We start from the raw sequence: 24,215 nt of genomic DNA, 5'->3' as shown, positions 1-24,215 counted from the left end.
AACTGTGTAAAACAATTAAATTAATCAATAAGACTTAATATAACAGATTTAAAACATTAGTAGAATTAGACCCCAAGCCCCGAAAAAGCACACCTATAAAATATGTCTTTAAATCCCTGAGATAATTAAAAAAAATTTAAGTGCACTAAAACAACCCTTCAATACATTACGACACACCATTGTATCATCCGTGAACTTTACCGAGGAAAGCAACCCATACCAGCTCTCCCAATGATCATATTTTTATTATGTCCTGGATGTTGAATCGACTCTACGTCACTGTCCACCATTGGGCCGCACCTCTGCGTAGTTCTTAACCAGCTGGGAGATCCTGACCACTCTGATGTCCTCTGGTACCTGATCGTAATCTGCCCACAAGTACTCTGGAGACAGCACCTTGGTTGGTTTGTTGTACAACAGGTACCTGCGTGACAGAGACAGAAAATACTGTAAATAAACATAAAATCACAATTTGAATACAACCCAGTCCCACGTCAGTTCCCGATTATGTGCAGGTACACAACATGTAAACTATTGATTTTGTTACATGAGCATGAATTGTCTTTTTTTTCTTGACAATCGAGGCAACTTAATGTTGTGATTCTTCTAAATTTACAGGATTTTTCTTTTGTTTTTGAGACAGAAAATATCTAATTTTAGTGACTCCAGCATTATTTAACTTTTTAATGGTTCTGTTTAGACTCTCACAGCACTTGGTTAATGTTAGAGAAAGAATATGGTTTGCTTTAAAACAGAGAAAGTTCCCAGTGACTTCAGACACAACGTGTTTATTTATATTTATCCTAAAACACCAACTTTCACTAACCTTAACCACAGTGCTTTTCTTGCCTAAATCGACCGCTGGAGATGAAGTGGTACAAAAATTGAATGTCATGATAACAGTGACCAAAATGATCACGGTTATGAGTATAATCACTACATTGTTAAAACAGATGTCACACCTTGTAGCTGCATCGCCTGATCTAGAGTTTGGGTGTCCTGCCTATTTTTAAGGTGTGACACACACATCTCCCATCAAAAAAAAGACAGAGAAAAGACCTGTTGATGTCATATTATATACATACCCACAACATCACATAAAACTGAATACGATACAGACACAAAATACAAATATATATTTTCAACCATTTTAGCAGCTGCATGTAGAGACAGAGACATTTTAGTGATGTTTTCAGTCAAAAATAAATCAGAAATTTATTTAAAATGAAAAGAAATCCAACATTCAAGTAACCTGAAACTCCATGTAGACGGTTCAGCGACACAGCTGCCACGCACACGCATCAACAGGTCTTTCCTCTGTCTATTTTTGCTGCAACATGTGGGTTGCGTATAGGCGAGGTGTCAAATCTCTAGATCACACGACACAGCGACAAGGTGTGGGACGTGTCAGACAGGTAGTGTGTCTCCCCTAACCTGTTAACATGTGTGGCGACGTTCTGCAGCCGCCACGCACATGCGATGCATCCAGTGGCCTTACAATATCTAACAAGAGTTAAATGAACCACAGTAATTAACCATGGTTATAATGATAGTTAAAATTTAAATGGTCATACTAACCATCTGGCATTTTTACTGTGATTTACCATGAAACTGTTTCATTCTACTGGCCACAGATCAAAATCTGGATGTTTATTTAGGCCTTTGGTCTGAAAGTTGAAACTTTCCACGCCCGCCATCCACTCCAACCTGCCTTCTGTTGACTTTGCAGCCGTTAATGAACGTAGCGCTTCATTCATTCAAAAATTAGTTTCCATTTTGTGCTGTGTCACGAAAAACATGAACAATTCATATCCAGGTACACAAAATCAAATTATTAGCTGCATGTTGAATCAGGGAAACAACAACAACAGAGAAATGAAGGAACTTATGTGGAAATCCATAACACTGTACCTGTTGAGGTGACTCTCTTCCTGCCACACAGCTTCAATATTATTCTTGGCATCTTCCTCTGACTGTTTGTAACAGTACCTGATAAAATAAAAGAGGTACAACTCTGAGACAAAGGTTTTTACCCTTCCACTATCTAAAATCTTACCATATTGTCCCCTCTTGCTCTGGCCTATCATTACTGTGTCTTTCCATTATTCATTGTCTTTTAACTAAAAACACCATGAAAATAACTCGAGGGATAATTTGGTTTTGCTTACTTGACTAGCTTGTACATTTCCTCCAGGTATCCACCCCAGACAGCAGCAGTGTAATAGTAGTCTCCTTCATCAGGAGGGATGTACGCCTTGGACGTGCCCCGACGCTCATATGGAAAATAATTCCTGGTTGTCTGAGGGGAAAAATATTAAATTATGGATTAAACAAGGCAATATCGTTCAACAATAACTGCTCAACACAAAGGTAAAACAAAAGTAAACAAACAAGAACAGACAGTAAGTGAAGACTTCCATTAACTGAAGATAAATACTGTAGGAGGAAGATTAAAACCTTGTAGTAGCCACGGTGAAGCACAGCAGATAGCGGGCTGAGGGACTCTGCTCCGAAGCGGCTGCGGAAGATACTGTCGACGTCCATCATAAAAAGATAATCTGCTTCATTACGGATCTGAAATCATGACAGATGAGATGTAGGGTAAAATCATTATGAACAGCATCGATTAGATAAACTAAAATAAATGATTAAATATAACCAATAAGCAATATGTGTGGGTTTTATTTTATGCACACAAATTAACACAGCCACTATAACCAGATTAAAGTGTCACTAAGTCTCATGCTGTATACAGCCTCCACATTTCACTTCTTACCTGTTTGTCGATGGCGATGGTGGCCCATTTCATCCGGCTCAGTACTACATCCTGCCAGCGGGTGGCACTAGGGACATCGAGAACTGTGATCTTCCGGCCCGTACCCAGTTCAATCTGATCAGTCAGGTGAACAAATAAAACAAATCAAACCAATTCTGATTGTAATTTTTTAGCAACATTGACTTACTGTCAACTATCATCGTCAGTTATCACTTACTGTACAGTACAGAGGTGTAACTAACGATCTATCTGACCCTCTGCTTTGCGTGCTGGGTTAGATGTTAATCTTATCAGAAGTTTGATATGAAAAAGTATAATCATGCAGTGCAGTGAAGAACTACTGTACATTATTAACACAAGCCACGTCAATGCACAATGGACCACTGTTGGTGACAGTAACAACAGAGCTAGACTGACCCTCTCTCTTAAGAAACACTGAGAGCAAAATAAACGTACAAAGTGACTAGAAATTTTATTTTGTAGTATTTACTGGTACATGTTGGGTCGTTTAGCAGTGCCAGGCCCAAATCTACTTTTATACATATTAACAAGCAACAACTCACTTTGGGAACATCTTGTTTATTGTCTGTGAAGATGTAGTAAGTGACCCGGAAGTCAACAAGAAAGTACTTTTCAGCCGACTCCAGAAAGCCTTTCAGGAAACGGGTGTATCTGTACAGATGGAGTGAAGACAAGACAAATACAATACAGATGTTAAGTAGGATTTATAAGGTGGCTTTACATTTTCAGGTTCATAAGGTTTTAGATCTCAGCATCGAGCAGTGGGTCAGGTCAAACCTCACTCCTAATAATAATAATAATAATAATAATAATAATAATAATATCCTGTGTACCTACTTTCCAACAGCGAGAACCACCACAGCCACTCTTGGGTCCAGCCTCTTATAGATTGCATCTATAACCACAGGGTCAAAGGTTCCCTCCCAGACCAGAGGAGCGTTCCAGTTTGTCACTGCGTTCACATCGGTGCGTCTGGGGAGAACAAATAATTGTGGATTCAATTACAATTTGTCCAAAAAGTAACAAAAGCTGCCTACCAGCACCTGTGAAGCACGCTAATAATCACATATATCATTTGTTTAATTGAACAAAATCTTCAGCGTAGAAACGACAGTTCCCTGTTGTAAAGGGGGCAACGTGCCACTGATAAGTAGTTATAGAAGTTATAAAGAGTGGTGAGTAGACCAACGTGCAGGATACTACATCAGACCATCAACCCTTTGCTATTCTGTCCGTTAATAAAGTCTCCTGTATTTCAAGGTCATCTCCCGACGCTCTCCTGTTTTGTTGAAGCCTAAATGTAGGCAGGGATGAATTGGGTTATCAGACACACTCTTTGGCCTTTCTCCCACAAAGACAGTAAAAAGTCTGGTCACTTTAACTGGCTGAATTTTAAGGTGGACTCCAGAAAAGGTTCTGTAATTCAGGTAAAACTTGTACAGAGGCAATGGTCTGTGAGACTGACACAAAGCTAACAGAAGGCACAATGCCGTGTCGTTGGGGGATTGGTTCCTTTGTATAGTGTTCTTCAAATCTCATTCTCACTTGACCGTTGTGTTTACGTGGTTAACTTCATTCTTCTTGTGTTATTTTAATTCCTGTGTGTGCGTATGTGTTGTGTGTTGCATGTGGCATGTTTGTGGATCCCAGTAGAAACCTGGCTTTGCTTCCCACACATTTCATCTTCATTGTAAATGGCCCCAATGCACACTGTGAAGTAAGTTTGCCTTTGTGTATATTTTTTAAATTCTTCTTATTTTGTTGTTTCTGTGGAATTTTAAACAAAATTAAACCCTAAAAGGAATTTTATTTTGAAAGGACATTATATGCTTATAACGTACAGAAATCGACAGAATTAAAAATGGAGTAAACAATGAGCACAGGGTGGGAGTCTAATAACATTAATAACTATCTAACTAACTAACTTAATTTTGTTTGTTTTATTATTTCTTTCTTTTTGGAGCTATCAGCTATCATTAATTTTGCCCTCTTTGTTTAATTTCTGTTTAGCTCTTACATTGGTGTATGAGCTGCAGCAACCAGAGTAAATGGCATTAGACCATCAGGGAAACTCTTACTCTGTTAAGCTAACCTGTTCGCTAGCTGGTTTTCTTCCAACAAACCACCAAGTGTCTGTCTGTCTGTCTCCGCCCCTCCTGCCACAATTTAAGAAGTTTCCGATTCGGCATGTCATTTCCTCATTCACACTGTACAGATCTAAGTGCAGCTCTCTCTCTCACTGCTGCTAAAATAAAAGCATAAAAAGCCCAAAGAAATAATTTTTTTGTTTTCAGTAGCTTACCCTTTCTGTGTGCTGGGCTGCTCATATTTCAGTCTGAAAGAGAAAAGCAAAAAATCAAATCACATTTTATTTCATCATTCAACAGAGGAAGCTCATTTGGCCAGAGGTGCATACAGAGGTAAACACAGCACAAAAAGATCACGGAAAATACATAATAAAACAATAAACTCAACAAAACAAGAGACCAGCTTGTGATGGGACCCGATCAGTGCTCCGACCCACGAGTACTCAGTAGTCATTATTACATACTACATGCGTGCTCAGTAATTACCAGAGGTGGACAAAATACACAGCTCCATTACTTGAGTCACAGTACTTCTCTCTGTTAGTGAATAGATTCTCACCCAGTTTGCATTTTTAGGTCTCCGATCGTCCAGCGGCCTTTTTCTGAGCAACCTTCTATCTCTACAAACTTCAGTTCTGGCTCACAGTTGTTATCACATGGCTTACAAAAGCTGAAAAAGAAAAACACCCAATAATTATTAAGGAAATGGAGAATGAAATCATTTGAAAATAGCTTCAGGATGAAACTTGGAATAATTGTGTGGTGACAGGATTAATTAATACCTTTCATTGTCTCTCACCTGGTGGATGGGATTGGATATCCTGAGTATATGTAGATGACTCTGTGAAGACACCCCAGTAAAATAAGATAACACTTTATCAATCAGAGTGTTCCAGCACCTTACGTTCATGATAGCCGGATACGAAGTCGTATGAGTTAAGCAAGGAGCACACTCGATGAGTGGCGTGTGCGTCATGGTTAAGGAACATCTTGGTTTTCATTTCGACGCCCATGTTAACAGGTTAGAGCATCTCGCTTATTTTTCACACATTACGCACATATCTCCCAGCAACAATACACCTGTCGCACCTGCAGCATCACATCAAACTAACACCTTCCTCGACAGTTGTCTCTGTCGAGGCTGAATCTTAATATGATACGAACACCAATAAAATATAAATATATTTTTAACCATTTTAGCAGCTGCATGTGGAGACAGTCGTAATTTGATAGATGTGATTTTTGTACAAATATACTGTAAATAATTTGTGTTCTGTACATAAATCCATAATCCATAATTAACATTGTCAGTTAAATACATAAAATTGTAAAAAGAAAGTTTTACACTTTTCCTTTAACCTCCAGTCTGGGGGGAAAAGGGGAAACTGTTTTTTTCACTGTCACCACAGATCACTCCATTCCATAAATTCAAAAGTTCAAACTTCAGTTTTTATTTGTTTTTTTAAATCTATATTATGCCATTTATCTTCCAATAGCTCATGTATTATTTTTCAATTCCTATTATTTATTATCTCTGTGTCTTGGAACATATCTTGAAATATGCAGATTGATGGGTTCAAGTTAAATTTCATCCCCAATACCTCTGATAACCAATGTTCTGAATTCAACAAAACAAAATCTTCAACATAATTCAAGTACATTTATTAATTTTCTCACTTGTACAGTTGGTTTTGTACATTATCTTATGGCTGAGAATGTAATCTAGATTACAGACAAAGTGACCGCAGGATGTGATTTCTGCTACGTGTCTTTGAACTTTACTGTTAATTTATTCCAAATGAATGTAAATCAAAGGTTAGGGATACATTGTTTATAATATTAATGTAGACCATCTTACTTTTGAAGAACTATCCAAGGATTATTCCATGAAGTTTTTATGGGACTGATATCAACTCTCTCAAAATGCTCCAAATTTTTCTCCAGGTTTCTTAATATAAAGTTTTAAACTTTGAAAATATATAAGAAAAAATGTTTTGACAAGAGACAGTTTCAACTTGAATCCATTGCTCCTGTACTGTGTTAGGTAAAGTGCTTGACTAGCAAGGTAATCTAATGAAATCCCTCTTTTTATAAGATTTATAAGACCAAAACAAAAAAGCCAGTGAAGACGATCAGATGTTTTTTCAGCATCAACATCTACCACTCATAAATCTCCATGGTAGTTTTTTGCGTATTGCATTACGCCAAAGCATTTGCTTGTATTTGTTTATAGGCTGAGTGCCTGTTTTAGCATTTGTTTAGGAAATGCTGCAAATTTGGTGGAGGGACAGGGAGTGGACCACATTCAAACGTTGGGGGAGACCTTTCTTTTAATCACTTCTCTGAACATTGGGAGAGTTTTCAACACTTTCTTAAATTTCTGAGGAAGCTAGTAGAGCACTCATGTTGTTCCTGGTCCACACCCATCCCTCCAGCAAGTTCGGTGCAAATCAGGTTGATCAGTTATTTCGACAAACAAACAAACAAACAAACAAACAAACAAACAAACATAATTCCCTTGCTGCAGGTAATTATAAACATGTTTATAATTTAATAAAAGTTACTTCTATAAAAGTTTATTTTCTCACTTCCATATCATCTGGATCTTTATTATAATGCAGTTTCATTAAAAAAAACCCACTTGTTGGTAATGTGATGTATTTTCTCTCATCAAAAACTTTAGTGAAGTCCCTCAATTGTCAGTTACTTTGGATAAAAGCCTCTGCCAGATTAATACATGTAAATGTATGTAAAAAAGTAAAAGCCTTTAACATATAACTTAGTATAATTAGCAGAGTGGTTAAAAAGAAAAGAGAAAGACTTACCCCAAAATGATGAGAAGGGAGGCACAACCACAGAAAAGATGGGTCCTGGAAATGGAGCGTAACATTACTCTCATAATTCACTGGATTACTTCCAAGCTACTGCCTGACCAGGCTGTTTTTACAAAGCCTACTACTGCACAGGTGGAGGTCCTCCTGATTGTGAGGTGAAACCATTCAACTATAAGAGAGAGGAGGAAGGGGGAAAGGGAGCCCAGTGTGAGACTAAAATCACTCTCATGCAAGTCTAGGCAACTGTATTTGTATAGCACATTATCATAAACAGAGGTCATTCAATGTGCTTAACAGAAATAAAATCATAAATCATAAATAAGAAAGCATAACAAGAAAGCAGTATAAAACAATAATATCTAAGAGATAGGCAGAGGAGAACACAGCAGTTTCAGCATCTGTCTAAAGGCTGGGGCAGATTGGATCTCCATTGGGGGGCTGGTTCCAGCAGGGGGCAGCATAGAGGCTGAAAGCCATGTCACCCTGTTAAGTTTTAAGTCCAGGCTCCACTGACTGACCAGCTCCTGCTGATCTGAAAGACCTGTTGGCTCATAAACATGGAACATTTCTGAAATATATCAAGGGCCCAGACCATTTAGTGACTTACAGACAATGGGTACAACTTTGAATTGAACTCCCTATCTGACTGGAAACCACAGCACAGACCTGAGAACTGGAGTACCGTTCTGTTTTCTTAGTTTGAGTAATAACCTGAGCAGCAGCATCTGAATAAGCTGTAGCTGTCTAATGGTTTTATTTGATAAACCAGTGAGGAGAGTGTCGCAGTTATGGACTCTGGAGGATATGAAGGCATGGATGAGTTTCTCTCACTCTTGGTCAGACACAGTCTCTGACCCTGGCTCTTTTTAAGATGCCAAAATGCTGATTTATTTATGTCTTTGATGTGGTCACTGACACTAAGATCCTCATCCATAATTATACTGAGATTTCTAACGAGACACACTAAGTTGTAACCTTCCTTCTTTGTTACCAGATAGAACAATCTCAGTCTGCTCTTTATTTAACTGCAGGAAGTTTTGTTGCATCCAACCATTCACTTTGTCAAGGTACCAGACACAGAGAGTCAGTGGAGCTGAAATCATTAGGTGAGACAGCTATATAAAGCTGTGTTTTGTTAAGTCATTGCTCGACAGAGTGGAGCTAATACTTGCTCTAATGTTTTTGATTTTCTGAAAAATAAGCAAACTCATTACACTTTCCAGCCGATATAAACTCTTGAAGTAACTGTGTTGGGGGACGAGTGTTGTTAGCATTCCCATGAACGTTAACGGGGTGGACAGTAACAAAGTACATATACTTACAGTATATTTTAGGTTTGTGGATAGTTCTCCCTTTCGCAGCTGTCCACGGCTGTTTTCTGTACAGGAGTTGAAGAGGACAATAATGCGATGCAAAGGAAGACTGCTTTGCCTGCTCCTGATATAAAGTATTTCCTTTTATGTTTTATGAGGGGACATAGGGCAGCCAACCTTTACAACCTTCCCTTTTGCAGTTTCTTTTTTGTACTGTCCACTTCGCTGATAACATTGCAAATTTCCCCACTGTGGGACTCTGCGCTTACTAAGCACTTCTTTAATACACTCTCCTTGTACTTAATAAATATATGTAGTATTTAATCTTTACAATAAGGTTCCTACTGCACTGAAGCTTTACTGATGTTGCTTTGGATAAAAGTGTCTGCCAAATGAGTAAATGTATGTAAATGTAAAGGACTGCCTTATCTTATTTCTAACAATACTAGGCTCTTATCTAAATGACTGGAGAGTCTCATTTTCACTTTCAATGGTCGGCAGGTCATCAACACTGCATGTATACAATCACCAGTCAAATGGTGCTTTAAGATGTTTGGTGACTTTGCCCCAAAATAAAGTTTAAAGGGGACATATTATGGTCCTTTTCAACAAGTTTGAATAAGTCTCAGAGGTCCCCAAAACATGTCTTTGAAGCTTCTTGCTAAAAAATCCACTCCGATCCTTTATTTCAGCATGCCTGTAAACCCCTCTGTTTCAGCCCTGTTCAGAACAGGCTGTTTCTGTAGCTTTAAATGCAAATGAGCTGTGCCTGACCACGCCCCTCTCCGGAAGGGGATGCGGCTTGGGCTTCTGGCACCATGCTCTAATGTTTACGATGACCGTGAGCGGCGACCTGGCGTCGGTAGCGATTTGGTTCAACCACACGACTTTTATCCAGAATCTGAGCCAGAGGGAGAGGCTGCTGAAGAAGTTCAAACTCTACAACTGCAGCAGGACGTTTCTGAATGGTTGGTAACCAATTTTGTGTATTTTGACTTTACATTTTCAGTTTGTTGATGTGTGCTGGCACACAGTTACTAACATGTAGCTAGGTAGCTAATGCTAACTGTTACTGTCTCGTCATTACTGGGAGCTCTTTTGGTAAATAAGCACTATTGTGAATTGTGTAATGTAGATGCTGACAAAGTAAATCATTTTGATTTTTATTAATTTTTCTCCATGTTTTAGCAGAGATGCTCATCATGACATCTTCCTTTATGTAGTAAACTTATTTTGTGTATTACAGTAAAAGCTGTAAATCAGCATAAACATGTCTGACAGCAACATTAATCTTAAGTCAAAGACTAAACTGCAGTTTTCTACACTACACTGTTGTCAAGCTCCACAGTATATGCAATAAGTGACATGTTATAAATTAGCTGTTATATGCGCTTGATATGTAGCCAAGCTTACTTCTTACCTCTTATGTATGGTAGACCGTCCTGGGTTGGAGCCGCTCTGCCTCATTGTGTTCTGCCTGCAACATGTACCGCACTGACTATGGTCCTTTACAGTTGAGAGGAATACACCAGTACGTTTTGCTTCTTTGTAAAAACATATAGTTTCAATCTAAATAAAAGATGTTAGGCGGTCTTGTTTTACTTCAGTGCACATAATTTTACAATGTTAATAACAGACCACAAATAGAGTAACACACCCTCAAATAAATTAGATTAGCTGCTCTTTGATTTGTAAAGTTCTTCTATCAGCAGATAGTGTGCATATAATATATGAATTCAGAGGAGTCATTTCTTTAGAAACGATCAAGCATTTATTTACATCAAATGAAGGACTTATAATCAGTCATAATAAAAAAACTGTAGGATTCACTGGATCCATATAAAAAATTGTGAGACACAACATAGATATATGTTTGCAAGACTAAATGCCCTGTCCAGTTGTTTTAGTCAGTACAGGTATCTAGCCTATAGGAGCTTTGTGAGCTGGTGCTTCCTTGGTCGCAGAATCTGGGTCGTCATTCCAGCCTGCGTGGTCCTACACATCTATGCCAAGTTTCCTGATGCCACATGCCAGTACGTGGGTTGTACGTGCCCCGAAAAAGCACACCTATAAAATACTGTATGTCTGTAAAAGGGATTTAACAGAGGCGAAGGAGCTTGTCAATCTAAGGTTGTTCCAGAGGCTGGGGGCTGAAGAGAGAAAGCTCAGTCACCCCTGGTTGAAGATGATATGAAAGTGATGACAACATTTACTAAGCAATGTAATTTGTCAAATAACATGTCTCAACAGATGCCATGATAATCACATCACGTGACAGCTTCTGCTCAAAAGGGAGACTTGGAAAAAGTCCCGTAAAAAAGTAACTGCTGAAATTTGGCATCATTTCGAATACCGAACGAACAACAAGGGAGAGCCAGCAAAGCTCGATGAGGCTGTTGGCATGATTTGCTAGTAGGAAGTGGCAGCCTGAGATGGAAATACTTCACTAAATGGTAATGGAACGAGAAAGCTCGAAATGTCTCTGCATTTGTTCAAAGGTGTCGCTCAGCAATTACAACTAAGCATTAAGACAGGATAAGTGAAATGAAGAATCGTACTTTTCAAATTAAATGGGAATTATAAACCTTAGAGCTACTTTCTCCTTGCTTCTGGGTAAAGTATTACCCTTGAGAGGTTTTGTCTCCAGTTTATTAGCTTGGTTTCAAGTTGAAAGAATGTAATTTGAAAATGGATTCTTTCAGCTCTGTCCCTTTTTAAAAAGAGTTAATTTATCTTCAACACAAAAGGATTCAGAACCTAAAGTACTCAAAATGCCCAGGTTACTTAGCTTAGTTACATAGCTTTGTTTTTGTCCTAGCAGCTAGTGTGAGTAAAGAGAGCCGTGATATAAGATAAGAAAGAGCTTTTATGTGTAAATTATGACATTAGGAAATATGCTTTTTGTAATTGTTGGAAAGATAGGCTCCCAGGAGATAAGCTGGTTTTCAGGTAATATGTTTGAGCACTGGGTGAGTGGTCAGGCACAATGAGACACCAAGTCCAATCCCATCCCATTATGATTTATTGCAGTCTCTTAGGCTCATACTGTATAGGTAGTAGTGGGTCTAGGCCAAGAAGGTGGACAACAATTGATGCTGGTTTTTTTATATAAACAGAAAATATAAATTTACAGTTACACAAAGAAAATATCTAAACTTATCAAGAGTTATGATACAAAACTAACAACATAACTTTAACATCACAGGTAAATACTGCAAAGTCCAAGGAACGAATGAACTCACACACTTGCAGTCAACTATTGCAGGAGAGTGCCCAGGCTTCTGCTGCAGGTGAGCAAAGCACCTGAACTCAGTCCTCTACATCAGTGGTCCCCAACCATCAGGCCATGGACCGGTACCGAGTAGACTGGACATACGAAGCACACTTCAGGTGTCACTCTCTGTCCCATCACCCCCACATGGGACCATCACGCTCAGGGTTCCCAGTTATTCAGCTCCATGGTGAGTTTCAGTTGTTGTGTTCCTATTATATGGTTATGTTTTGTAAGAGCCGATTATTAGACCTACTAAAACTAAAAGAACCAAACAACAACCGGTTCTGAGAATTTGTCTTTCCAAAACTGGTCCATGGTGCAAAAAAGGTTGTTGACCGCTGCCCTGTACAGCCTCTGATGAGCTTCTCCTCCAGACCTGCTCTTCACAACATAATAATTCATTATAATGTGAAGTTGAGGTGGCATGGCTTTGATAATCACTAATCTGGGTGATGGGGACCTCTGCTCGTGATTTATAGATGCAGATTTGGGCAGGGTATATGGAATACTGACAACAGTTTCCAGCCCTCCCCATTAATGTCAGTCACCTGGGGTCTTCAATTCACAAGGAAAAACCAAATACAACAATCCAAAAATAAGTTGTTTTTTTTTTTTTTAGACTTTATTTTGCTGTGGAGGAAAGTCCATGGCGGTTGGGACTCCTTGTTCGTCCCTGTTCTCCAAGTAGTTCTAGCAAAGCTTTGAGGTGTGTTTGTCTCGCTGCAGTATGAATCCTTCTCCACGAAGATTCAAACCAGAGGCTGCAGCATGTCTCTGAAGGATGCAGTGGTGCCTCTCCTCGGTCAGGGTGGAGTCAGTTTAGTGAAGGTGTGAAAATCCTTAATAGGCAGAACACCCCCTAGTCCTGTTCGTCCCCTTACGTACACCCTTCTGTTACTGCCATACATATCACACTTGACCTCATCTGAAAGTACGATTACCTACGTTTACATACACATGCTCACATAGAGTAGTTTTGGCCTGATGAAGGTAAAAGTAAACTAATAATAATAATAACAATAATAATTAAGTTAATTTATGTAGCAATGTAAAAATATGTTAAACCAGTTCATCTTTGAGTCCAAGTGAACATTTGTGCTGAATCTAAACAAATTCCATCAAATTGACCAGAATGGGACAAACGGACAACCCGAAAACAAAATGCATCTGGCCCGGGCCGTTGTCGTCACAGGGGTAGAAAAGTGAAACGCAATAAAAAGGTAATACACTGTTAATCCCTGAGAATTCAGATAATGTCAGTGCTTTAGAAGACAAGACATCATGACACCACATTGTATCGTACCTGTACCTTACTTGGGAAAGCAATGCATACCAGCTCTTCCAATGATCATTAAGAAAGGTTTGATGTCCTGAATATTGAATTGACTCTATGTCACTGTCCACCATTGGGCCGCACCTCTGCATAATTCTTAACCAGCTGGGAGATCCTGACCACTTTGATGTCCGCTGGTACCTGATCGTAATCTGACCACAAGTACTCTGGAGACAGCACCTTGGTTGGTTTGTTGTACAACAGGTACCTGCGTGACAGAGACAGAAAATACTGTAAATAAACATGAAATCACAATGTAAGTACAAATCAGTTCCAGTTTGTGTCCAGGTACACAAAATGGAAACTATTAATGATGATAATAATGATAATAAATAAATAAATAATGTATAGCACCTTTCATACAAGAAATCTTGCACAAAGTGCTTCACAACAAAGAAGTGCTTCACATGAAAAGACATAAAATGAACATTAAAACATGGTAAAAGCATCGATCTAAAATGAAAAACATTGAAACCTTAATGCAAATGAGATAAAATAATGGATGAAATAATAAATCATTAAATAAGAAGACTTAAGATCTTATCTGCTTTGAAACAGAGAGAGTTCACAGTGACTTCAGACACAATGTGTCTATTTATATTTATCCTAAACCACCATCTTTCACTAACTTCAACCAAAATGCTTTTATTGCCTAAATATAACCACAGACCAAAGTCTGGAATTGAACCCAGGCCTCTGGTCTGAAGGTTGTGCACTTTCTACGCCCGCAATCCACCCCAGCCTGCCTCCTGTCGACTTTCTAGCTGTTAATGAATGTAACGCTTTATTCATTCAAAAACATATTTGCATTTTATCATGCGTGTCATGAAAAACATGGACGATCCATTTCCAGGAACACAAAAACAACCGTGCGAGTGTATTGTGTGAGTATTAGCAGCATGTTCAGTTCTGACAAACAACAACAACAACAGAGAAACAAAGGAATTTATGTGGAAAACAGGAGGGGATGATCTGTAACACTGTACCTGTTGAGGTAACTCTCTTCCTGCCACACAGCTTCAATGTTATTCTTGGCATCCTCCTCCGACTGAATGTAACAGTACCTGATAAAATAAAAGAGGTACAACTCTGAGACAAGAGAGTAATGACAGAAACAACCTATGGAACAAAATGTCAGAAAGACTCTGAATCCTGACTAACAGTTTTAAAAATATGACGGATTTCAAAGGCAGTATCTAAAATCTTACCATATTGTCCCCTCTTGCTCTGGCCTATCATTACTGTGTCTTTCCATTATTCATTGTCTTGAAACACTTGAAACACCATGAAAATAACTCGAGGGATAATTTGGTTTTGCTTACTTGACTAGCTTGTACATTTCCTCCAGGTATCCACCCCAGACAGCAGCAGTGTAATAGTAGTCTCCTTCATCAGGAGGGATGTACGCCTTGGACGTGCCCCGACGCTCATATGGAAAATAATTCCTGTATTTCTGAGGTAAAGCATATTGAATAAAATATGGATTAAAAATGATATCAGTGGATGATACCTGGGAAGGAAGTTAATACTGTGGGTCATCAGAAAAAAAGACAATATCATTCAACAATAACTGCTCAACACAAAGGTAAAACAAAAGTAAACAAACAAGAACAGACAGTAAGTGAAGACTTCCATTAACTGAAGATAAATACTGTAGGAGGAAGATTAAAACCTTGTAGTAGCCACGGTGAAGCACAGCAGATAGCGGGCTGAGGGACTCTGCTCCGAAGCGGCTGTGGAAGATACTGTCGATGTCCATCATAAAAAGATAATCTGCTTCATTACGGATCTGAAATCATGACAGATGAGATGTAGGGTAAAATCATTATGAACAGCATCGATTAGATAAACTAAAATAAATGATTAAATATAACCAATAAGCAATATGTGTGGGTTTTATTTTATGCACACAAATTAACACAGCCACTATAACCAGATTAAAGTGTCACTAGCTCTCATGCTGTATACAGCCTCCACATTTCACTTCTTACCTGTTTGTCGATGGCGATGGTGGCCCATTTCATCCGGCTCAGTACTACATCCTGCCAGCGGGTGGCACTAGGGACATCGAGAACTGTGATCTTCCTGCCCGTACCCAGTTCAATCTGATCAGTCAGGTGAACAAATAAAACAAATCAAACTAATTCTGATTGTAATTTTTTAGCAACATTGACTTACTGTCAACTATCATCGTCAGTTATCACTTACTGTACAGTACAGAGGTGTAACTAACGATCTATCTGACCCTCTGCTTTGCGTGCTGGGTTAGATGTTAATCTTATCAGAAGTTTTTTCAGGTACCAGATTTTTCTGTTAAGCAAATGTCTGCTATGAAAAAGTATAATCATGGAGTGCAGTGAAGAACTACTGTACATTATTAACACAAGCCACGTCAATGCACAATGGACCACTGTTGGTGACAGTAACAACAGAGCTAGACTGACCCTCTCTCTTAGGAAACACTGAGAGCAAAATAAACGTACAAAGTGACTAGAAATTTTATTTTGTAGTATTTACTGGTACATGTTGGGTCGTTTAGCAGTGCCAGGCCCAAATCTACTTTTATACATATTAACAAGCAACAACTCACTTTGGGAACATCTTGTTTATTGTCTGTGAAGATGTAGTAAGTGACCCGGAAGTCAACAAGAAAGTACTTTTCAGCCGACTCCAGAAAGCCTTTCAGGAAACGGGTGTATCTGTACAGATGGAGTGAAGACAAGACAAATACAATATAGATGTTAAGTAGGATTTATAAGGTGGCTTTACATTTTCAGGTTCATAAGGTTTTAGATCTCAGCATCGAGCAGTGGGTCAGGTCAAACCTCACTCCTAATAATAATAATAATAATAATAATAATAATAATAATATCCTGTGTACCTACTTTCCAACAGCGAGAACCACCACAGCCACTCTTGGGTCCAGCCTCTTATAGATTGCATCTATAACCACAGGGTCAAAGGTTCCCTCCCAGACCAGAGGAGCGTTCCAGTTTGTCACTGCGTTCACATCAGTGCGTCTGGGGAGAACAAAGAAGTATTAGACATCACACTGCAAATCTGAAACTTACAGTATATTCAGCTTTGAATGAAGAAAACAATGGACAAAACTTGTCCAGGAAGTTTACATCTGGTGGTACAGACCATTAAACAACACGGGGGTCAGTGGTCTGATTTCACAAGTGCAACATATCTCCTTTGTGTGGAGTTCACCAGATTGTTGATAGTACCCTGCGAAATGGTGTTACTCTTCTTGGAGGGCCACACAGAGCTGGCAGAAGTTAGCAGGAAGTGGAACACGTTGGTGCGCACGACAATGCAGAACATCCCGAAGGTGTTCCATGGACAACATATCAGGGAGATATACAGGCCACCCGAGAACCTCTAGATTCTCGTCCACCAGAAGCTGCATACAAATTCAGGCAACGTTGTCCTGCTGGAATGTAAGGGGATGACGGCGGATTTACAGTAGGACAACCGGTTTCAGAATATTGTCCCAATATCGTCATGCATACAGGTTGCCCACACCATCACACCTCCATGGGCCAATCTGTGTACAATGTGGCATCAGCATAATAGTCACTAGTCATGCCATCTTCCATGTGTACGGTGAAGACGGAAACAGGACGGATCTGTGAATAGCACTGTTTTCCAGCAAGTAAAGGCCCCTCGGACATGTGTGTTAGCCCAGACAAGACGGTTGTGACACCAGTCAGCTGTCAGATCCAGACCCTGGTGTGGACGACGCGCATGGAGGATTGCTTGTCTGAGGTGTTTGTGGATGGCAGCAACCTCATTGTCTGTTCGTGCTGCCAGTCTCAAACGATCTCAACGGAAGGCGTATGTGCCAATTTCGTGCCAGTGTGGTGTTACGTGGTCGTCAGGTTCTGGTTGACATTCCTGCAATCAGCATGCTGACTGTACGCTGTGGCATTGTGACAGAATTCGACATCTTGTAGTGACCTTTCATTGTGACCAGCCTAAGGCACACCTATGCATTAATGATGCTGTGTAATCAGCATAATCATATGTCACACCTGTCAAGTGGATGGATTATCTTGGCAAAGGAGAACTACTGCCTTATAATTTGAGCAGCATTAAGGTCAAATAATCAGCGGTGCTTGTTGGTCTCACTGGGATATAGACACACAGCAAGTTAGGGTAACTGCTCTACAATTCCAGGAACAATGTCAGCTTTCAGAAAAAGTGACTTCACAGTCACTTAGCTTTAAATTTGTGATAAACAACAACCAGGTGGTCATGTATAAATGTAGAGTAGAATAATGTAAAATCTGTTTTCAGTAGCTTACCCTCTCTGTGTGCTTGGCTGAGCATATTTCACTCTGGAAGAGAAAAGCAAAAATCAAATCAAATTGTATTTTATTATTCAAAAGAGGAAACTCATTTGGCCATAGGTGCATACAGGGATAAACACTGCACAAAAAGATAACGGAAAATACACGACGCTAAACCATCTTTTGATGGGACCGAGCATCAATGCATCAGTGCTCCGACCCAAGAGTACTCAGTAGTCATTACTACATTATTACACGAGTACTAGTGTTCATGGCTTGGACTCAAGCATCAAGCTCCAAGGCTGAATAATTAAAGCGCTAAAAGGCTGCAGTTCCTCTAATGGCCACTAGAGTCTGGCTCCAACACTGAGTCAGTCCCCATAGACTCCCAAGTTAAAATGTCCAACTTTACAGCAGAATAAACATGTTTACAGCCTGGTACAAGAACTATTTTGGTCTCTAGAGCTGATTTCCTCCTTCATGACACCTGTTTATATAACTCACCTGTTTATATTTTATTAAGGACTAAAGTTATGGAGGATTGAGGGCGTGGCGTCTTTGAGTGACAGGTGGGTGAGCATATGCCTGCCACAAACCAATATGCACCAAAGCCTTATCTCCACACGCTTCTCCTGTTTGACCATTTTTGCATTAGCTGGGAGGTAGGGACGGAGTCAGACACTGCCAAGATGGCGACGGTGGAGCAGCTCACTCTGAGCTTCAGAATCGCTCTTCAGAAACCTGTGGGTGACATCAAAGAGGCTACGTCCATCTTTCCTCTTCATATTCTTTGATGATGGTACTTTTATGACCTGGCACCATTTATTATCTGTGTCACAGTGGTTGAGACTGTGTTTTATAACAAGAATATGAGGTAGAGTCACACCAAGTGTAAATAGGCAGCTGTATTTGAACCAGCTGTTGTGTGAAAAGTGGAATCTCACCCAGTTTCCATTTTTAGGTCTCTGATCCTCCAGCTGCCTTTTTCCGGGCAACCCTTGATCTCTATAAACTTTAATTCTGGATCACGGAAATTATCACATGGCTGGCAAAAGCTGAAAAGGAAAACACAGAGTGGTGGTGGCAGAGTTAATAAATACCTTTCATTGTGTGCAGTTTTACACTGTTTTCATACTTTCTGTTCATAGACTTTCGTGAGTTACTGTGGGTTTGGTCAGTGAGGTGGTTCATTGGTTTCATAGTTTCTTCACTGCATTTGAATTGGTGCATCATCTCTTACCTGTTGAATAGAGGTGGATATCCTGAGTAGACATAGATGGCTCTGTGAAGACAACAGGTACGAGTTAACCAGAGACATGATGAGGGTACAATGAAAGAATACAGTTTTTTTCCATTCAATTTTTTTATTTTTAACTACACTGGTCTCCTCACTGGTTTATCAAATAAAACCATTAGACAGCTACAGCTTATTCAGATGCTGCTGCTCAGGTTCTTACTCAAACTAAGAAAACAGAATGTTACTCCAGTTCTCAGGTCTGTGCTGTGGTTTCCAGTCAGATAGGGAGTTCAATTCAAAGTTGTACTCATTGTCTGTAAGTCACTAAATGGTCTGGGCCCTTAATATATTTCAGAAATGTTCCATGTTTATGAGCCAACAGGTCTCTCAGATCAGCAGGAGCTGGTCAGTCAGTGGAGCCTTGACTTAAAACTGAACGGGGTGATGTGGCTTTCAGGTCTATGCTGCCCCCTGCTGGAACCAGCCCCCCAATGGAGATCCAATCTGCCCCACCCTTTAGACAGATGCTGAAACTGCTGTGTTCTCCTCTGCCTTCATTTAATCTTTTAATCTTACACTTTAATTAGATAGTACCTGTTTTATAATCTGTGTCTTTATGCTGTTTTCTTCTTATTGGGCTTTTTACTTCTATTTTTATGCTTCTTTTATTTCTGTTAAACACACTGAATGACCTCTGTGTGTGATAATGTCCTATACAGAAACATTTGCTTTGCCTCGCCTGGTAAAAAGGGGCTTTTCATGATTTTGGAAAAGCCTGTTCAGTCAGAGTCTTGAATAGTGTGTTTGTCTTTGCTGACAGGCGTCCAATATATAAAACCCGTCAAGTTAGACTACACCTCCCAGTCTGACTCCCAATGAGTCACCAAACTACCAACTGGTTTAATAGTTAATAGTGAAATCTGTTAACTCTTGATAACACCCAGTGGCTGTGAGCAGTGACAGTACACAAATCTCCCAGAGAACCTTGTAAATGAGTTAACCTGGTTTAACATCAACATTTCCCCTTTGTGATCTGAGCAAAACCTCCATGTTTGTTGATGAGTGGAAGAGAGGATTGCTGTGGTGTGAGAGACTGTGAGGTCTAAATACATAAATCTAGCCTAACAAGACAACTGAAAACTTGGATGAGCGCCATGAAACAGACGCTAAGTGGACTGGATATATTTTACAGCAAGACAGAGGATTCGATTTTAACAGCGTGGTGCAAGTGCATTTAGGGCATGTCCATATCCACTTTTGCCATTTTAACAGCAGAAAAAAAGAGTCTCTGCTCCAGACGCATGGTTCAAAAGGGTTGTACTTAGTCTCTTAATTAATCTAATTCAAAACTCTGCCGCTCAGCCATTAACCAGGAGAGAGCACATTAGTCCAGTTTCAGCTGCTCTGCACTGGCTTCCTGTTACATTTCGAATTGATTTCAAGATCCTCCTCCTTATACCCAAAGGCCTTAATGGGCGAGGACCAAGCTACATCCCAAACTCAAGAACACTGAGGTCATCTACTGCTGCTTTACTGAAAGGTCCACAACAGGCGGAGGAAAATTGGGGATGCAGCCCAAAGCTGTGGAACACACTACATACAAGTATCAGGTATAGATACCTATAGATATCGGAGAAGCCAGTATTTTTAAAGCTCAAATCTTCACTTTAGCCTTTAACTAGCTCTGACATTTGCACTTTACACCACATTTATGCTCAGCACTTCCTTTAAATATCTGCCTATTTAATGATTTATTATTTTATTCATTTTACAATAATGTTTTTAATGTTTTTCATTGTAGATCGATGCTTTTCACAATGTTTTATGTTCGTTTTATGTCTTTTCATGCGAAGCACTTGGTGCAGGTAATTTCTTTGTTGTAAAGCACTTGTGCTACATTTCTTGTATGAAAAGTGTTATACAAATAAAGTTTATTAACATCATTATTATTATTGTTATTAATCATGATAGTATTTAGGGATAATATGCAATAAACCAATGGGAGTGCCATCTCCCATTCTCTTTTAAAACCAGGCACACTTGCACCTCGGTGGACTGCTATTATAATGGTGCAGTGTTCCATACAATTAGATCCTGTCTGTGGCGAGGCTGAGCGAATCAATGCTCTGCACACAGTTCTACAGAGAAGCAATGTTAGACATCTTTTATGTTAAATCACGAAAAGTACAAACACTTTAGGGTCATTAGGGAGCTGTGGTGGATTTACCAGGTAGTTAGAAAGAATGCTTCTATGCAGAGCCTCATTTATGTCCACATCTATTGTCAAACATACAACGCACAGTGCAACACAAAGACCTTCGAATGTGGTGTTGAAATATGACTTATCCAAACATGTTAAGCTTTACAGGCGGAACGTACACGCTTCGTGCACCTGCCCATGTCGGCTCATGTTACTGTCTTCATATTGCAGCCATAAAGTAACCCGACCAGGGTTTTGCTGGTCAGGTTTGACCACAGCTCATTTTCATACCATAACGACCCAGAGTGCTCAGCAAGTGTATTTGCAAATTAAACAATGCTGGGTGCTGGATGGGAAAACGTTCTGCATCGGTTTGACACTGGTTTTGTTTTACAGAGAGAATGAACGAGCAGAGAAGTTGGATTTAGAGAAAGTCGCGGAGTATCACAAAACTACCTCTCCTTCCCCTTTTTAGAATAAAATACAGTAAGGTTTACTCAGAGTAAATGTAAGTCATTTTATTTCTACCTAGTATAAACCACATAACTGGTTCATTGTTAGTATAAAAATATCATTAATGTAGGTTTATTAGGCTTTTAAAAAAGCAGCTACACAATGAGATAAAATGATGCTACAAAAAATGTCAGAACTGCAAATTAAGAGATGTTCTTTTTTAAAATGAACCGCTGTAAAAACAAAGAAACCAAATTTATTTTCAACCAAATTAGAGATAAAATTGAAATTTTAATCTAACATTCACATTAACACCATTGAGAAATTAAAATCCAGCATGACTAATCCTTCCTCTCTCTGTAAAGCCACTCCTTTGTTGTTTCCTGGTGACGTCAGGGAGACTCTGTTGATAAACCCTCAGTGACTCTGTTCTCTCTGAGGTTTTTCCTTTAGGATTAGTTATAATCATATATAATAATCAATAATCCTCATAATAATTAATGGTGGCTTAATGGTATGTGTCATGACAGTGTGACTGTGGGCGTGTCCACTAGTGGATCTTCGCTTTGCGTCGCCATTCCCGCCCTCCTGTCCCCTAGAAACCTCGACAACACGTAACTTGTTTTATGCCTCCATGCCGGCAACAGTCAGAGCGGCAGCCATGTTGTTTTCAAGTTGTCCGTCCGCCTCATTCTCACGGACACGATATCGCAGTAACGCCTTGAAGGAACATCTTCAAATTTGGCACAAAAATTCACTTTGACTAAAGGATGAACTGATTAGATTTTGGGGTCAGAGGTCAAAGGTCAAGGTCATGGCAACCTCACAAAATGCGGTTTTGGCTTTTTGATCGCGATATCTCCGTAACGCCTTGAGTGAATTTCTTCAAATTTGGTAAAAGCGTTCACCTGGACTCACATTCCAACTGATGAGATTTTGTTGGCTAAAGGTCAAAGGTCAAGGTCACAGTGACCTCACAAAACATGATATTGGCCTTGTGAATGCAACATCTTGAGAACTCCTCAAGAGAATAAATTCTGAAACTAAAGCAGCTAAATGGAATTCAGCCATTAATCATTGATTCAATGATTTACTCGTGTTTTTTTTTACTGTGACATGTCAAAATGTCTGCGGTGAAAAAGTCCTATAGTTGAAATGAACTGATATTTCACATATATTTATAATATCTGTACATTGTAATTAATTTGTTCATTCTAAAGTTATATAAAACTATAATTATAAGTCATTTTTAAACATAAATAAATATTTACTGTATTTATTTATATTTTATGGGGTTTTTCTTTTCTTAACTAAACTAAACATTATTTGACTTCCAGTCTTTTGTCACAACATAAACACTTTTTATGAAACGTCTTTTAGTTCAGCATTCAATCAGTCTTTTATGGGCAGCGGCCTATGACAGGTACAGCCAGGTAGTGTTCATGTTTTTATCTACAGTCTATGTGTCTATCTTACCCGTGCACCTGCTCAGTGCGCAACTCACCAAAAACCCAACCCACAACAACGCAAAGAACACTATCAAATATTACACAGCTCCTTTTCATGTATGTTTTATTCTAACTAATAATCATGTTAATACACGAAATAAATATTTTTATCCAAACATAAAATTATTCTAATTTTTAACTTAAATTATTAAATGAACTTGTATGACTATCTCTGATGGCAGCTACACTATGGACATTACAGAAAACACACCTTTCAGTTCAGTTCTGAATAAGACACAGACATGAAACATATAAATATAGATAGAGATTCATTTACAACGAAAAGAAAACCAACATTCAAGTAACCTGCAAACTGTATGTGGAGACAGAGCTGGTATTATCAGTGAGTGAACACACTCGTACGTGTGATCTGCAGCAGTTCAACACAACACGGAAAATGTTCTTGTAGTTAAGAAACAACAAGCGAACCGTCTGGTCGACACGCCTACGTCTCCTCCCTCATGTTTGTTAGTTTTTTCATAATCCTTCTAACAAACAAGCAAACATAACCTCCTTGGTGCATGTCATTATAAACGTGCCTCTTTATTATAATTCAGTTTCACTCAAACACTACTTGTATGATTTTTTCTCTCAACAAAAGCTTGAGTGACGTCCCTCACTTGTCAGTCACTTCAGATGAACACATGTAAACGCTGAAGCCTTAAACATACAATTCACAACTACTACCATTTTCAGAGTGGTAAAAACAACAACTCTTATTATTATAGGTGGAAGACTTACCCCAAAAGGATGAGAAGAAAGGCACCACAGCAGATAAAATGAGTCCTGGAAATGGAGCGTATCATATTTCTAGTAATTCTCCGGATTACTTACAGACTACTGTCGAACCAGGCTGTTTCAATGAAGCCCTCCTCTGCACAGGT

The 24,215-nt window shown here is 39.2% G+C and overlaps 2 protein-coding genes across 2 annotated transcripts; both read right to left on the bottom strand.

Moving 5' to 3' along the window:
- Positions 1-276: 276 nt before the first annotated feature.
- Positions 277-5,885, bottom strand: LOC130169488 (globoside alpha-1,3-N-acetylgalactosaminyltransferase 1-like). The gene is made up of 10 exons (XM_056376300.1): positions 5,789-5,885; positions 5,444-5,519; positions 5,100-5,132; positions 3,635-3,769; positions 3,340-3,448; positions 2,777-2,890; positions 2,351-2,574; positions 2,169-2,291; positions 1,912-1,989; positions 277-424 (listed from the first exon to the last, which is right to left on the bottom strand). Exons 1-10 carry the CDS (start codon positions 5,883-5,885, stop codon positions 277-279), a joined length of 1,137 nt encoding a protein of 378 aa, XP_056232275.1.
- A 6,150-nt stretch (positions 5,886-12,035) lies between these two features.
- On the bottom strand, positions 12,036-24,215 carry LOC130167257 (globoside alpha-1,3-N-acetylgalactosaminyltransferase 1-like). Its single transcript, XM_056373254.1, has 11 exons — positions 24,073-24,215; positions 19,174-19,215; positions 18,878-18,988; positions 17,949-17,981; positions 16,524-16,658; positions 16,229-16,337; positions 15,630-15,743; positions 15,311-15,427; positions 14,961-15,091; positions 14,625-14,702; positions 12,036-13,846 (listed from the first exon to the last, which is right to left on the bottom strand). The coding sequence occupies exons 1-11, from the start codon at positions 24,135-24,137 to the stop codon at positions 13,699-13,701; spliced, it is 1,083 nt and encodes a 360-aa protein (XP_056229229.1). The 5' UTR covers positions 24,138-24,215; the 3' UTR covers positions 12,036-13,698.

Source organism: Seriola aureovittata, chromosome 1 (assembly GCF_021018895.1).
Source record: "Seriola aureovittata isolate HTS-2021-v1 ecotype China chromosome 1, ASM2101889v1, whole genome shotgun sequence".
NCBI lineage: Eukaryota > Metazoa > Chordata > Actinopteri > Carangiformes > Carangidae > Seriola > Seriola aureovittata.
The sequence above is the reverse complement of the archived record's forward strand: the minus strand, read 5'-3'. Positions and strand labels throughout refer to the sequence as shown.